At 40.9% G+C, this 16,089-nt stretch overlaps 1 protein-coding gene across 2 annotated transcripts in view; it reads right to left on the bottom strand.

The window, feature by feature from the left end:
- The window catches only part of LOC116983349 (TRAF interacting protein), a 64,243-nt gene that overhangs the window by 28,980 nt on the left and 19,174 nt on the right, over positions 1 to 16,089 (bottom strand). For both annotated transcript variants that reach the window (XM_033037063.1, XM_033037062.1), the window contains exons 8-9: positions 3,015 to 3,128; positions 461 to 548 (exon numbers count right to left, since the gene is read on the bottom strand). In XM_033037063.1, the coding sequence (XP_032892954.1) occupies positions 461 to 548; positions 3,015 to 3,128 (202 nt within the window). The remainder of the gene's footprint in view (positions 1 to 460; positions 549 to 3,014; positions 3,129 to 16,089) is intronic.

Consider the following 16,089-nt stretch of genomic DNA (forward strand, 5'->3'; position numbering starts at 1 on the left):
AAGAAAATCCCATTCCATCTATTATGTAGAAACAGAATGTATATCCTGTTTATCTAGTTCTTTCTATACTGATGTTTTTAAAGTGAAATATGACAAAATGGTGTCTTGCCACGAACATTGCTCATACAGATTACTTTACCCGCATGATGTCTGAAATAAGTTTATTAGCTACATACATATAAAAGTTAGTGTGAGGCTGTGGGGGAAAAAAAGTAGGATCATGGGACTAATCAGCTAGCTCTCTCAAAACATCAGCACAGGCACGTTGGACCTAATGGAACAATAAGAACATACTATAACATTTTTGTTTTATCATTTTAATAAAACTAAGCAGTGTGGTTGGTAAGAGTTATTTACTAGCTTTTAAAACCTATAATGAAAGGTTATGTTCTGCGTATTCTAGATATTGTAGTGATCAGTGATAGAAGCTGTCATCTATTAGTCTTGAGGCAACACTAACCTTGCAGCTGGAAGTAAAATTTTCTTTCTTGAGCTTCTCAGATATATCCATAGAGGATCTAAATGTTGCCTTCAAGTTTTCATATTCCCTGTAGAAAATTTATACAAAGATAAGGTGCCACACTGAAGATTGCTTCCTGGCTTATTTTGAAGTAAGATTTTAATTTATCAAAACATCTGGATCAGATTACTCATTAATCCATTTGACTGAAATAGCAGAGTAAATTCCAGAACAAGGTTATTTAGCAGTTTGCATCTATATAGATGTATGATGAAATGCATATTGTCTGAAACCAACTACAACCAACAACCATCCAGACGGGCAGACTGGGCTTTGTTGTAATATCTCAGCTGAAACACCACCTAATTGACAGTGTGGTATTCACCCGACATTACTGTGAACCATCAGTCTAGATGTTTATGCTCCAGTTCTGAAGAGGGATTTAAACCCACATCCCATCGACTCAAAGGAATAAGTGCCACCAATTGAGCCACAACTAACATTTTCAATATTGCCAGTGTTAGTCATCCATAATTCTATTGGGATTTTTTTGATGTTCTCCAGGAACAATGAGAGATTTAATGTCTAGTATGCACTGTAAATGATTCTCTGGTGCTTTTTTTGTGACAGGTAATCTAGTTCTGAGTTAATTTCATAGCCATTGTGTGTAAGAACTATTGATTCCCAATAATAATGCCCGTCAGTGCATTAAAAGCACTTTTATAACAAATCTCCTGTCATTTCTTTTTTTTAAATTTTATTTTTTTAATTTAATTTTTTTAATTAGAAGTACGGTAAGTTACAATACTACACAACACATATGTCTTAATACATTTTTTGTACCGCTTCATTTTTTGAGCTTTAAGAAAAAGATAGAAGTAAAGGAAGTAAAGAAAGTGCGCAAGAGTCGTGAAGGTGCAAGAGAGTGTTGAGAAAAGAAAGCCCCTTAGAAAAGAAGTTAGAGAAGGAAGTAAAGAAAGAAAGTAGACCCTAGAAAAGAAGGAAAAAGAAAGGAGAAACAATCGTTCTATTATAACATTAAACTCCGCAGAAAGGGGACTACCAACCGTCTGTTTTTGTTGTTTTTTTTTTTTTACCCCCCGTTGCCAGATCCTGGCACCTTTTATTTATTTATTTATTTTTTAGATTACTATTGCACCTTATGCTTGTAATAGTTCCAAAAACGTAGACCACGTCTTTTGGAAGTGGTCTGCTTTGCCTGCTAAGAGGAATCTCATCTCTTCCAGATGTAGTGTTTCAAACATATTTGATATCCACATTTTTATTGTTGGTGTAGGCACATTTAAGATATGAATTGAAGTATGAGCTTTTTTCCCATTATTAGCCCTTCTCCTGTCATTTCAATGGTGTTCCTACTCGCTTTAAAGTCCAAGAATAGACAATTCATACTTAAATTTTTTTTTTTAAATAGTCACCGCTACTTTGCTGTCCAAATTAGGTTACAGGTTTGTGAATTTATTATGCAAAAGATTGCATTAAATATTTATCGGTGAACATTATTATTTTTATAATTATGGTGTTTTCTCTCACAACACTTGGTCAATATTAAAAGGCAGAACAAAATATTTTTCTTAAATTCATTTTAAAATATTAATGGGAAACAAGGATTTTTTTCTCTGAGAAAAATATTTCATTGTATCTTCCATATATACATAGCATTTTGATTAATTCCATTTTGAATAGCAAATGTGTTTACATATTTTAATTAGACATTTTTATTACATGGTACTCATACTTCAAAGACTGACACAAAGCATTAGGTTTGGGATTCAGAAAATAATCAATCTTACTTTGCAACATTAGACAATATTAAAAATGACACGAGAGGTTAAAAATTGCTAATTGCTGATGTACTCAGCAAAGCAATATACTGTTTAAATTGTTCATAGACGAGGGATGTACCCCCAATCTGCTGCACATCAATATTATACAGCTGGTGAGGTCTGTATGACAATGGCAGTCCCTGCTGCATTTGATGGTGGAATTAATAGCGTCTGTACATTGTTCTTTTTAGAGGCATTTCTCTCCCCGCAGTGTTAGCTTCCCTCCACGCTCGTTTTGGAGGGCCTTGCAGAGTGTGTGGTTCCACTGTGATCTTAAAATACTCAAAGCTTAATCATCTTCATTTCTTTCGAATCCCAGCTCAGGAAAAAATATATACTTTGCAAATAATATTAGCATTGCCCAAACATTTGCTACTTTTTTGACATTTTCCAGACATTCAAACTCAAGAATGTTGTAAATTTGTGCATCTGACGCACGCTTGTTAAATAAAACAATCACCTTGCATACGGTGGATCATCATAAAAGGATTTTATTGGTAGAAACAAGGAACTGCAGATGCTGGTTCACATCGTAAAGATACAGAGTGCTGAAATAACTCAGGCAGCATCTCTGGAGAACATGGACAGGTGACGTTTTGGATCAGGACCCTTCTTTCAGACCATTAAAAAAAATATATATTTTATCAGATACCTTTATTGGTGCTCCTTTGGATTGATATCTTATTTGAATACAAAACAATGCTTCTTACTTTTTCAAGGATACGCAGTAGATGGACAGTTGCTCAATTGCCGATTGTCCTATTCCCACTTCCCGAATCATTTCTTCAACTTCTGGCCTCTGTGTTTGAAGCAGCAGCTGGATACTGAAAAACAAACATGGGCCAGCTTACAATCTTGTGATTCTATCATATCAATAACACAACTAAAAAGTAAGAATGTAGAGTTTTCTCCACATCTATCAAATGAGCAAGTGGGCCATTTAGACCTGCAAGTTTGAATTCTGATCCACACTGCTTCATCTTATTTTGCCAAACACTGGAAGTTGCCAGCATGCTTGGAATATGTATTGACTGAGTTTCTTGTTTCTGACTGAAGTCAAATGACTTGCACTGCAGGAGCAGTCACAGCGACACGAGAAGCAGATTACAAGGAGAATAACCGCACACGCCATCATGTATGGGAAATGTGGCACTATGGGAAGGGGTGGGGGGGTGGGGTGTCTGAACATAACAGTCATCAAATCTTCAGGATAAAATTGGATGGCAAAAGGTTGAATATCAAAACAATGTTTCTTTTCTCCCCGATCTGGGAACGAGAACTAAGCAGTAGAAACAAATAACTGCAGAAGCTTGTTTAGAAACATAGAAATTAGGTGCAGGAGTAGGCCATTCGGCCCTTCGAGCCTGCACCGCCATTCAATATGATCATGGCTGATCATCCAACTCAGTATCCCGTACCTGCCTTCTCTCCATACCCTCTGATCCCCTTAGCCACAAGGGCCACATCTAACTCCCTCTTAAATATAGCCAATGAACTGGCCTCGACTACCCTCTGTGGCAGGGAGTTCCAGAGATTCACCACTCTCTGTGTGAAAAAAGTTCTTCTCATCTCGGTTTTAAAGGATTTCCCCCTTATCCTTAAGCTGTGACCCCTTGTCCTGGACTTCCCCAACATCGGGAGCAATCTTCCTGCATCTAGCCTGTCCAACCCCTTAAGAATTTTGTAAGTTTCTATAAGATCCCCTCTCAATCTCCTAAATTCTAGAGAGTATAAACCAAGTCTATCCAGTCTTTCTTCATAAGACAGTCCTGACATCCCAGGAATCAGTCTGGTGAACCTTCTCTGCACTCCCTCTATGGCAATAATGTCCTTCCTCAGATTTGGAGACCAAAACTGTACGCAATACTCCAGGTGTGGTCTCACCAAGACCCTGTACAACTGCAGTAGAACCTCCCTGCTCCTATACTCAAATCCTTTTGCTATGAAAGCTAACATACCATTCGCTTTCTTCACTGCCTGCTGCACCTGCATGCCCACTTTCAATGACTGGTGTACCATGACACCCAGGTCTCGCTGCATCTCCCCTTTTCCTAGTCGGCCGCCATTTAGATAATAGTCTGCTTTCCTGTTTTTGCCACCAAAATGGATAACCTCACATTTATCCACATTATACTGCATCTGCCAAACATTTGCCCACTCACCCAGCCTATCCAAGTCACCTTGCAGTCTCCTAGCATCCTCCTCACAGCTAACACTGCCCCCCAGCTTAGTGTCATCCGCAAACTTGGAGATATTGCCTTCAATTCCCTCATCCAGATCATTAATATATATTGTAAATAGCTGGGGTCCCAGCACTGAGCCTTGCGGTACCCCACTAGTCACTGCCTGCCATTGTGAAAAGGACCCGTTTACTCCTACTCTTTGCTTCCTGTTTGCCAGCCAGTTCTCTATCCACATCAATACTGAACCCCCAATGCCGTGTGCTTTAAGTTTGTAAACTAATCTCTTATGTGGGACCTTGTCGAAAGCCTTCTGGAAGTCCAGATACACCACATCCACTGGTTCTCCCCTATCCACGCTACTAGTTACATCCTCGAAACATTCTATAAGATTCGTCAGACATGATTTACCTTTTGTAAATCCATGCTGACTTTGTCCAATGATTTCACCACTTTCCAAATGTGCTGCTATCCCATCTTTAATAACTGACTCTAGCAGTTTCCCCACTACCGATGTTAGACTAACTGGTCTGTAATTCCCCGTTTTCTCTCTCCCTCCCTTCTTAAAAAGTGGGGTTACGTTTGCTACCCGCCAATCCTCAGGAACTACTCCAGAATCTAAAGAGTTTTGAAAGATTATTACTAATGCATCCACTATTTCTGGAGCTACTTCCTTAAGTACTCTGGGATGCAGCCTATCTGGCCCTGGGGATTTATCGGCCTTTAATCCATTCAATTTACCCAACACCACTTCCCGGCTAACCTGGATTTCACTCAATTCCTCCAACTCCTTTGACCCGCGGTCCCCTGCTATTTCCGGCAGATTATTTATGTCTTCCTTAGTGAAGACGGAACCAAAGTAGTTATTCAATTGGTCCGCCATATCCTTGTTCCCCATGATCAACTCACCTGTTTCTGACTGCAAGGGACCTACATTTGTTTTAACTAATCTCTTTCTTTTCACATATCTATAAAAACCTTTGCAGTCAGTTTTTATGTTCCCTGCCAGTTTTCTTTCATAATCTATTTTTCCTTTCCTAATTAAGCCCTTTGTCCTCCTCTGCTGGTCTCTGAATTTCTCCCAGTCCTCCGGTATGCTGCCTTTTCTGGCTAATTTGTACGCATCATCCTTCGCTTTGATACTATCCCTGATTTCCCTTGTTATCCACGGATGCACTACCTTCCCTGATTTATTCTTTTGCCAAACTGGGATGAACAATTTTTGTAGTTCATCCATGCAGTCTTTAAATGTCTTCCATTGCATATCCACCGTCAACCCTTTTAGAATTAATTGCCAGTCAATCTTGGCCAATTCACGTCTCATACCCTCAAAGTTACCTTTCTTTAAGTTCAGAACCATTGTTTCTGAATTAACAATGTCACTCTCCATCCTAATGAAGAACTCAACCATATTATGGTCACTCTTGCCCAAGGGGGCACGTACAACAAGACTGCTAACTAACCCTTCCTCATTACTCAATACCCAGTCTAAAATAGCCTGCTCTCTCGTTGGTTCCTCTACATGTTGATTTAGATAACTATCCCGCATACATTCCAAAAAATCCTCTTCCTCAGCACCCCTGCCAATTTGATTCACCCAATCTATATGTAGATTGAAGTCACCCATTATAACGGTTTTGCCTTTGTCACACGCATTTCTAATTTCCGGTTTGATACCATCTCCAACTTCACTACTACTGTTAGGTGGCCTGTACACAACACCCACCAGCGTTTTCTGCCCCTTAGTGTTTCGCAGCTCTACCCATACCGATTCCACATCCTGCAAACTAATGTCCTTCCTTTCCATTGCGTTAATCTCCTCTCTAATCAGCAACGCTACCCCACCTCCTTTTCCTTTCTCTCTATCCTGAATATTGAATATCCCTGGATGTTCAGCTCCCAGCCTTGGTCACCCTGGAGCCATGTATCCGTGATCCCAACTATATCATAGTCATTAATAGCTATCTGCACATTCAACTCATCCACCTTATTACGAATGCTCCTTGCATTGAGACACAAAGCCTTCAGGCTTGTTTTTACAACACTCTTACCCCTTATACAATTTTGTTGAAAAGTGGCCCTTTTTGATTTTTGCCCTGGATTTTCCGGCCTGCCACTTTTACTTTTCACCTTGCTACCTATTGCTTCTACCCTCATTTTACACCCCTCTGTCTCTACGCTCACACATTTAAGAAACCCTTTCCCTTTAACTCCATCCTCCACTAGCCCATTCGACACCCCACCCCCCTTATTCAGTTTAAAACCACCCGGGTTACAAACTGAATAAGGGGGGTGGGGTGTCGAATGGGCTAGTGGAGGATGGAGTTAAAGGGAAAGGGTTTCTTAAATGTGTGAGCGTAGAGACAGAGGGGTGGAAAGACATCAAATGCTGGAGTAACTCAACGGATCAGGCAGTATACCTGGAGGACATGGATAATGTGCTCTCCATGGATGCTGCCTGACCTGCTGAGTTACTCCAGCATTTATGTATTTACAAGAAATAAATAACCTGATCTGACTCAAGAATTGTGCTTGCCATACCAATATTATTATGCACAGATAAATAGTCTAATAAATAAGCACAATTCTTGAGTCAGGTTATTTATTTCTTGTAAAGCCATAAATGCTGGAAAGGGCACAAAATGTATTATTTTGTGAAAAGAAGAATCATACTTTCATGACTCAGTGCTATGGAACTGATGGGAGTATATCACCACTGTGATATAGAATTCAAGACAATTCACACACGTCAAACTCCCACAGAACCATTTAATAATGACCACATAAGCTGTTTCTCATATATCAATCAGTGAACCAGGGAGAGCTCCTTGGCTCTTTCAAATTAGTGCTGCATGACCTTTGACATCAACCTGAGAGCAGATGGGACCTCAGTTTAAACTGGATTTTTGTATTAAACATTGTGATTTTATTGTCCTGTAAATCTTATATTATGTTTAGTAATGGGGTGAAAAAAATTGAGGTGTTGAAATAGTACCAGAAAATAGTACTCAGTAGATTATGCAGCATCTGTGGGGATATACAAATAATCTCAGGTAGATGATCTTTCATCAAACAAAGAAAAATTATTAATCAAACAGTTTAAATTACAGATAAAGCAAAGCAGTGGAAAGAGCACAGGGAATGTTTGTGATAGACTGGAGACCAAGAATGAGACAAAAGGCAGTGGTGCTGAGGATGGCGAAGGCTTGTTCATCGTAGATGACTTGTCTGAATGAAATGAATGAGAACAAAGGAGAGAGGGGAAAAAGGCAAGTGGGAACCATGTATTGCAAATCACTGCAGTTGCTGGAAATCTGAAATAATAGAGGAGGCTATAAATTTACAATAGTTGAACATCACGTAAAACAAAATTAACATTACCAGTTATCTGATGTGATGCTCTGGTTTTAAAGATACAGCGTGGAAACAGTTCCTTCAGCCCACGCAGTCCACACCAACATTGATTACCCATTCACACTAGTTCTGTTACACCACTTTTCCATCCACTCCCTACACACTAAGGGCAATTTATAGAGACCAATTAACCCACAAACCCACATATCTTTGAGGCGTGGGAGAAAAATCAGAGCACCTGGAGGAAATCCACACTGTTACAGGGAGAACATGCAAACTCTAGATAGCGCCCGAGGTCACAAATGAACTGGTCTCTGGTGTGGCGAGGCAGCAGCTTTACACGCTGCACCTGTATATCTCTCTTGAGACCTGGTCTACAACAACCTCAAGGTCGGCTGCAGGAGGAGACCAAGGGCATAATGGTGGATGAGCGAGGAGAGGGACGTCATGTCCAAGGAAGGTGATGGCTAGAGGCCCGCTGCAATCTGGGGCTTGCCTGGATCAAGCACCTCTCAAAAGAACTACAGCTTGGACTGAATGTTAAAGCCAGCCAAAACCTGGTGCCTCTTGCATGCGGGCTCAGTAGACTATTTCTGTACATTTTGCTAATCAGGGATCGTGCTTAAGTATGGCATTATTTTACTGGACTGTATGCAAGAAAAGGATTTCATTGTGCAATTGCACGTGACAAATAAAAGCACCATTGAACGCATAGCGACTACATTGAGTGGTTAATACATTCAACACACAGACTGCAAACTGGAAGGCAACATCTGAACAAGCTTGAATAAGTCGGATATTAGATATTTTTGCACTTATGTAAACCAAAAGATGTCGGGGGACTCTCACTCCCGAATTTTATGTCTTATTACTGGGCAGTGCATATTAAGAATATAATTTATTGGCTGGATAATAATAATAATAAACTTTATTACAGACTCAAGGTCCAGACAAGGGGCAACATTACATTAAAAATGCATTGCATATCAAATATCATAAATATATATAAAATCATGGTACATCACATAAAAACATCATAATTTATATTTAACAAAAACCCACAATACTTAAGTTAAAAATCCAGATTAAAAGATGATCAATGTCCTACAACGAGACAACGATACCAGTGTCTCCACAACTGGGATTCGTAGCGTGTAGTGCTAACCCTTAGAAACATAGAAAGTAGGTGCGAGAGTAGACCACCAGGTCCGTCGAGCCCGCACCGCCATTCGCTCATGGCTGAACACTAAACAGACACACTTACCCACAAACAGTAGACACAAGACACAGAACACAAGACACTACCCTCCCCTTTATACCGCTATCACCCCTCTCCACCCCAAAAACCTCGTGATCTCCTGGGGGAGGCAAAAAACCGGATAAAAACCCAGGTCCAATTCGGGAAAAAAATCCGGGAAATTCCTCTCCGACCCCAATCTAGGTGATCGACACTTGTCCAGGAGATCACTCAGGTCTTACTATACTAACCATACCTAGGTCCATATCCCTGCCCTCTCCCCGTAGCCCCTTATCCCCTTGGCAGCTAAAAAAACATCTATTTTAGTCTTAAATATATTTAAAGTTTCTGCTTCCACTGCTCCCTGGGGCAGTGAATTCCATAAATTAACCACCCTCTGGGTGAAGAAGTTCTTCCTCATCTCAGTTTTAAAAGAGCCCCCCCTTATTCTGCAACTATGTCCCCTAGTTCTAGTTTCCCCGATCATTGGGAACATCCTCGGTGCATCCACCCGATCAAGGCCCCTCACGATCTTATATGTTTCAATGAGATCGCCTCTCATTCTTCTAAACTCCAAAGAGTAGAGTTCCAGCCTACTTAACCTTTCCTCATATGTCAATCCCCTCATTGCAGGAATTAATCTTGTAAACCTTCGCTGCACTGCCTCCAGGGCTAGTACATCCTTTCTTAAGTATGGACCCCAGAACTGTACACAGTATTCCAAATGTGGTCTCACTAATACTGTGTACAGCTGCAGCAAGACCTCCGTGTTTTTATACTCAATCCCCCTAGCAATAAAGGCCAAAACTCCATTGGCCTTCCTGATTGCTTGCTGCACCTGCATACTAACTTTTAGTGATTCATGTACTAATACCCCTAGATCCCTTTGCGTTGCATTACAACGCAGCTCCTCCTCATTTAGAAAATAACTTGCCCTATCATTTTTTTTCCCCAAAGTGAATGACTTCACATTTATTAGTATTAAACTTCATCTGCCAAGTTGTTGCCCACTCACCTAGCTTATCTATATCCTTTTGCAGACTCTTCCTATCCTCCTCATCCCCTACTTTTCCTCCCATTTTTGTATCGTCCGCAAATTTTGATATATTACACTTGGTTCCCTCCTCCAAATCATTTATATAAATTGTGAACAACTGGGGTCCCAGCACCGACCCTTGCGGAACCCCGCTAGTTACCGGTTGCCATCCCGAGTATGAACCATTTATCCCCACTCTCTGCTTCCTATTTGTTAGCCAATCCTCTACCCATGCTAATATATTACCCCCAATTCCATAATTTTTTATTTTTAGCAATAGTCTCTTATGTGGCACCTTGTCAAAAGCCTTTTGGAAGTCCAAGTATACCACATCCACCGGTTCCCCTTTATCCACCCGGGTTGTTACTTCCTCAAAGAATTCGAGCAAATTCGTTAAACAGGACTTCCCCTTCACAAAACCATGCTGGTTCTGTCCGATGAAGTCATGTTTATCCAAGTGCCCCGTTAGTGTTTCTTTAATAATTGTCTCTAACATTTTACCCACCACCGATGTTAGACTAACCGGTCTATAGTTACCCGCTTTCTGTTTACTTCCTTTTTTAAATATAGGTGTTACATTGGCCATTTTCCAATCCACTGGGACCGTTCCTGCCTCCAGGGAGTTTTGGAAAATTATCACCAATGCATCCACAATCCCCACCGCTATCTCCCTCAAGACCCTTGGATGTAATCCATCAGGCCCAGGGGATTTATCCTCCTTCAGTCTCATTAATTTCCCTAATACCACCTCCTTGGTGATCTTAATAGTATTTAGCTCCTCCATTCCTACCGCCCCCTGTTTATCCAACGTTGGAATATTTTTTGTGTCTTCTATGGTGAAGACTGATACAAAATACTCGTTTAATGCCTTTGCCATTTCCATGTTCCCCACCAACAACTCTCCAGTCTCACCCTCCAATGGACCAACGTTCACCTTAGCCACCCTTTTTCTTTTTATATAGCTATAAAAACTCTTACTATTAGTTTTTATGTTGTTTGCTAAATTCCTTTCATAGTCTATTTTCCCCGTCTTAATTAATCTCTTAGTTATTTTTTGCTGACCTTTAAATGCTTCCCAATCCTCTACCCTCCCACTATCTCTGGCTACCTTATATGCCCTTGCCTTCAGCCGAATACTATCCTTTATAGTTTTACTGAGCCATGGCTGACTGTTCTTACCCTTACCCCTTTTTTTCTTCATAGGAATAAATTTTTCTTGAAGGTTATACAGTAGACCCTTAAACGTACACCACTGCTCATGTACCGTCTTATTCTTGAGTCTGCTATCCCAGTCAACTTTGATCAGCTCAGTCCTCATACCTTCATAATCCCCCTTATTTAGACTAAGCACCCTAGCCTGAGTTTCAACCTGCTCCCCTTCTATTTGAATATGGAATTCGACCATATTGTGGTCACTTGTTCCCAACGAGTCCCTAACTATGACATTTTTAATTAATCCTGCTTCATTACACAGGACCAGATCCAAGATTGCCTCCCCCCTTGTCGGTTCTGTGACATACTGTTCTAGGAACCCGTCTCTAATACATTCTATAAATTCTTCCTCTAGTCTACCCTGCCCAGTTTGGTTTGCCCAATTAATATGAAAATTGAAGTCCCCCATGATTACAGCAGTTCCCTTTTTACATGCGTCAACTATTTGCAGATTTATGTTCTGACTAACAGCGTCACAGCTATTTGGAGGTCTATAAATTACACCCACTAGTGTTTTTTTCCCCTTGTTATTCTCTATCTGTACCCAAGCTGTTTCACTATCCTGATCCTTCAACGCAATATCCTTCCTCTCTATTGCCGTTATTCCCTCCCTTATTAAAAGGGCCACCCCTCCTCCCTTTCTTTCCTGTCTATCTTTCCTAATTGTCGAGTACCCCTCTATATTTAACTCCCAGTCCTGATCCCCTTGCAGCCATGTCTCCGTAATGGCCACGATATCATAACTATACTTAATTGCACCGTTAATTCATTTATCTTATTACGAATACTCCGTGCATTTAGATAAAGCACTTTCAGATGATTTTTACTACCCTTCCTTTCCGTTTTTGCCCCTTTTACATCTAGAGCTTTATCTTCACCCATTATGTCTCCTGTCACATTTTGACTTTCCGCTTCCCCACTGATACCCTGCTCTATTTCCTCTACCCCTGCCGTTATTACCCCCCTTGATACCTCCCCCCCGCTACTTAGTTTAAAGACCTCTCTACTGCCCTAGTTATATGATTTGCCAGGACCCCAGTCCCAGCACCGTTCAGGTGAAGTCCGACCTTACAGAACAGATCCCCCCTGTCCCAGTACTGGTGCCAGTGGCCCAAGAAACCAAACCCATTATTCCCACACCAGTCTTTGAGCCACGCATTCAGCTTTTTAATTTTACGTACCCTCGCCGATTTGGCCCGTGGCTCAGGTAGCAATCCGGAGATCAGTACCCTCGAGGTTCTGCTTTTTAATTTATTCCCTAACTGCTCAAACTCCTTCAGCAGATCCTCCTTCCTCGTCCTTCCTATGTCATTGGTCCCCACATGGACCACGACCACTGGATCCTCCCCCTCCCACTGCAAATTTCTCTCCAGCATCGCAGAGATATCCTTAACCCTAGCACCGGGTAGGCAACACAGCCTTCGGGACATGTTCTGCTGGCCGCAGAGAACCTTATCTACCCCCCGAATAATACTATCCCCTATCACTACGGCATTTCTTCTAACTCCCCCCTCTTGAATGGCCCCCTGATCCACGGTGCTGCAGCCAGGTTGCTCATCCCTCCCACAGCCCCTGATCCCGTCCTTACATTGAGTAAGAGCCTCGGTCATGCTCGTCAGGGACAAGGGCTGTGGCTCCTGCCGCATCTCCTCCTGGTTCCCCCTACCTGCCTCGCTTATGGCCACACCTTCCTTTCCTTGCTCACTGCCTACTGAATTAGTTAAACTGGTCGGTGTGACCATCCCCTGGCACAAAACATCCAGGTAATACTCCCCCTCCCTGATGTACCGCAGCGTATGAAGTTGGGTCTCCAGCTCATCAATGCGGAGCTGGAGTTCCTCTAGCCTCAAACACTTACTGCAGCTGTAGGGATCTTCTACATCAATGGTGTCGACAAATTCCCACATCTCGCAGTATTGGCACATCTCCTGACCGCCCATCTTATATAAATAATTAACTGGTCCTATTTAAGAATCCCCTACTGTATTGATACACCCCTTATTTATATAATCCTACCTCCTATAAATGGGAAAGTACTCACCCCAGCCGTAAATTACCTACTGGTTTGGCTGTCTAGTGGTAATTCCGTCCGCTCTTCCTGTCTGGTCCACTGCTCCCTTGCAGTGCGTGGCAAACCTCTTTGCCTCTGTTTTATATCTACAGTGCGTGGCAAACCTCTTTGCCAACCTCTTTGCCTCTGTTTTATATCTACAGTGCGTGGCAAACCTCTTTGCCAACCTCTTTGCCTCTGTTTTATATCTACAGTGCGTGGCAAACCTCTTTGCCTCTGTTAGTCTCTGTTAGTCTCTCGAGTCTCTCGAGCCGTGGCTCCGTCCGTCCTCCCTCGGCGACAGCACCTCTACTTGTTTTCCTGCAGACAGGCCAGGAGAAGCCAAAGATCAGCAGCACAAACAGCACCTGCCCGAAACCACAGATCTCTGGACTGAGCTGGGTCCACAATCAAAGGAGAAACAGCTGTGGACCTTATGTTTGTCAAGGCCACAATAAGCACATTTTTAGTAATTTATCCTGCAAATGAATTTATACATGTGGTGTCTTAGGATAGCTTCTAAAGTACTGACTCCTGCAGCCACAAACATATTACTGGCACTACACCATCTAGGTTGCCTTAGCAGTGTTCTCATGGCATCGTTATATGCCACCTTTAGTCTCTGCATACTTGTCTTTAAATAGTTCGACCACAGGTGCGCAGTGTAGAGGGGTGTGCAGTATGCTCTAAATAGCGACATGTTCACCACATCTGCACACGCACCTAATTTACGCAAGAGGATATTTGCCTGTACATACAGCATGCGTCGTTGCCTATAAATATCCTCATCATCTGTCATTTGTTCTGTAATAATATGCCCTAGATATTTTATCTTATTACAGACACTAAGATTGTTGTCAGACAATTTAAAAACAGGATATTTTAGGCATTTATCCTCTTTGGTTCTACAGACCATAACAGCACTCTTACTAGCATTATATTTAATGGCATGTTCCACACCATACACGGAACATATAGTAAGGAGCTGCTGGAGACCAGCGCTAGATGGGCTAAAGACCACAAGATCATCTGCATACATAATATGGTTCACTAAAATATTACCAATCACGCACCCAGTGTTACAGGCTTTCAATTGTTTAGACAGATCAACAATATATAGATTAAAAAGGACTGGGGACAAAATTCCCCCTTGTCTAACACCATTGCTAACCCCAAATGGGGCTGAAACCCTATCGCCCCATTTTATTTGCATAGTCTGGTGGGCATACCAGTAGGCCAGAATTCTAACAATGTATTCAGGCACCCCTCCTTGACTCATTTTACCAAACAGCTTTCTGTGATTAACACGGTCAAAGGCTTTGGAAGCATCAATACAGCACATAAGGATTGAAGAGTTTTTGCCTCTATATTTGCTTACAATCTCCTTTCGGGCATATATGCATAAGTCAGTGCCATGTTTAGCTTTAAAGCCAAACTGGTTATCTGTGGAGTTGTGTGTGAATGATTGGTGGTGGTCGGAGGGGCCGTAGGCGCAGAATGGCAGCCACGCTTCCGTCAGTCTGCCCCAGGGCAGCTGTGGCTACAGAAGTAGCTTACCACCACCGAGTGTGACTGAGGAGTGAATGAATAATGCGATGTAAAGCGCCTTGAGTATTAGAAAGGCGCTATATAAATCCCATCCATTATTATTATTAACAAACTCATTTATTCTAAAAAAAAAGACAGACAACTGTAGTCGAGCCGCTGCCGTTAGGCGCCGCCACTAACCGCATGTATGGTACAATAAGAATTTGGAAACAAATAAAATTATCTTTAAAATTAAGAAATTTATCATTGTTAATGCCAATAGCGAACAACCCTTTATTTAAACCATCTCTTATTGATAAAACATATAACCAATGGGAAGGTCTCGGAATTAGAAGGATCGGGGATATGTACGAAATGGGAAACCTACTATCATTCCAACAATTACAATTAAAATTTAAATTGAAAAACAACCAATATTTTAAATATCTTCAGATTTGCGATTTCATGAAAAAATACATACAAGGATATCAAAAAATAACTCCTGAATTATTGGAAGAAGCAATGAATATTAAAGCTGACACAAAAATTAATATCATATTTATATAATAGTATTTTAAATATAGACCTACCATCGACAGAGGTACTTAGAGAAGAGTGGGAACGGGAACTAATGATAAAAATTACGAAGGTTACATGGGAAAAGTACTTGATATATATTCACAAATGTTCGATTAATGCAAGACATAATCTAATTCAAATTCAAATTTTACATAGATTATATTATTCAAAAACAAGATTGAACACATTTAATCCAAATATACCCCCCAACTGTGATAAATGTTTATCCCAAAATGCAACTATAACACTCTTTTGTTTCCTGCATAAAACTTTATAGATTTTGGAGTGATATTTTTGAAATATTTACAAAATTATTTAAGATAAGAATGGAACCTAATACTGAAATGATTATATTTGGAGTAATGGAAGATGGGAATAAATTGAACACATCTCAAAATTTATTTTAAAATTATGGTTTAATAATAGCGAAAAAATTAATACTTAAATTTTGGAAAAATACATCAATACCAACGCTTAAAATGTGGATTGCAAGCATGTTGGACACCGCACATCTTGAGGAAATGCGATTCCTCCTAATGGATAAATCAGGCCAATTCATAACGAGTTGGTCTCCATTTGTCGTCTTTCTGGAATCATATGGTGCAACACA

Source organism: Amblyraja radiata, chromosome 18, assembly GCF_010909765.2.
Source record: "Amblyraja radiata isolate CabotCenter1 chromosome 18, sAmbRad1.1.pri, whole genome shotgun sequence".
NCBI lineage: Eukaryota > Metazoa > Chordata > Chondrichthyes > Rajiformes > Rajidae > Amblyraja > Amblyraja radiata.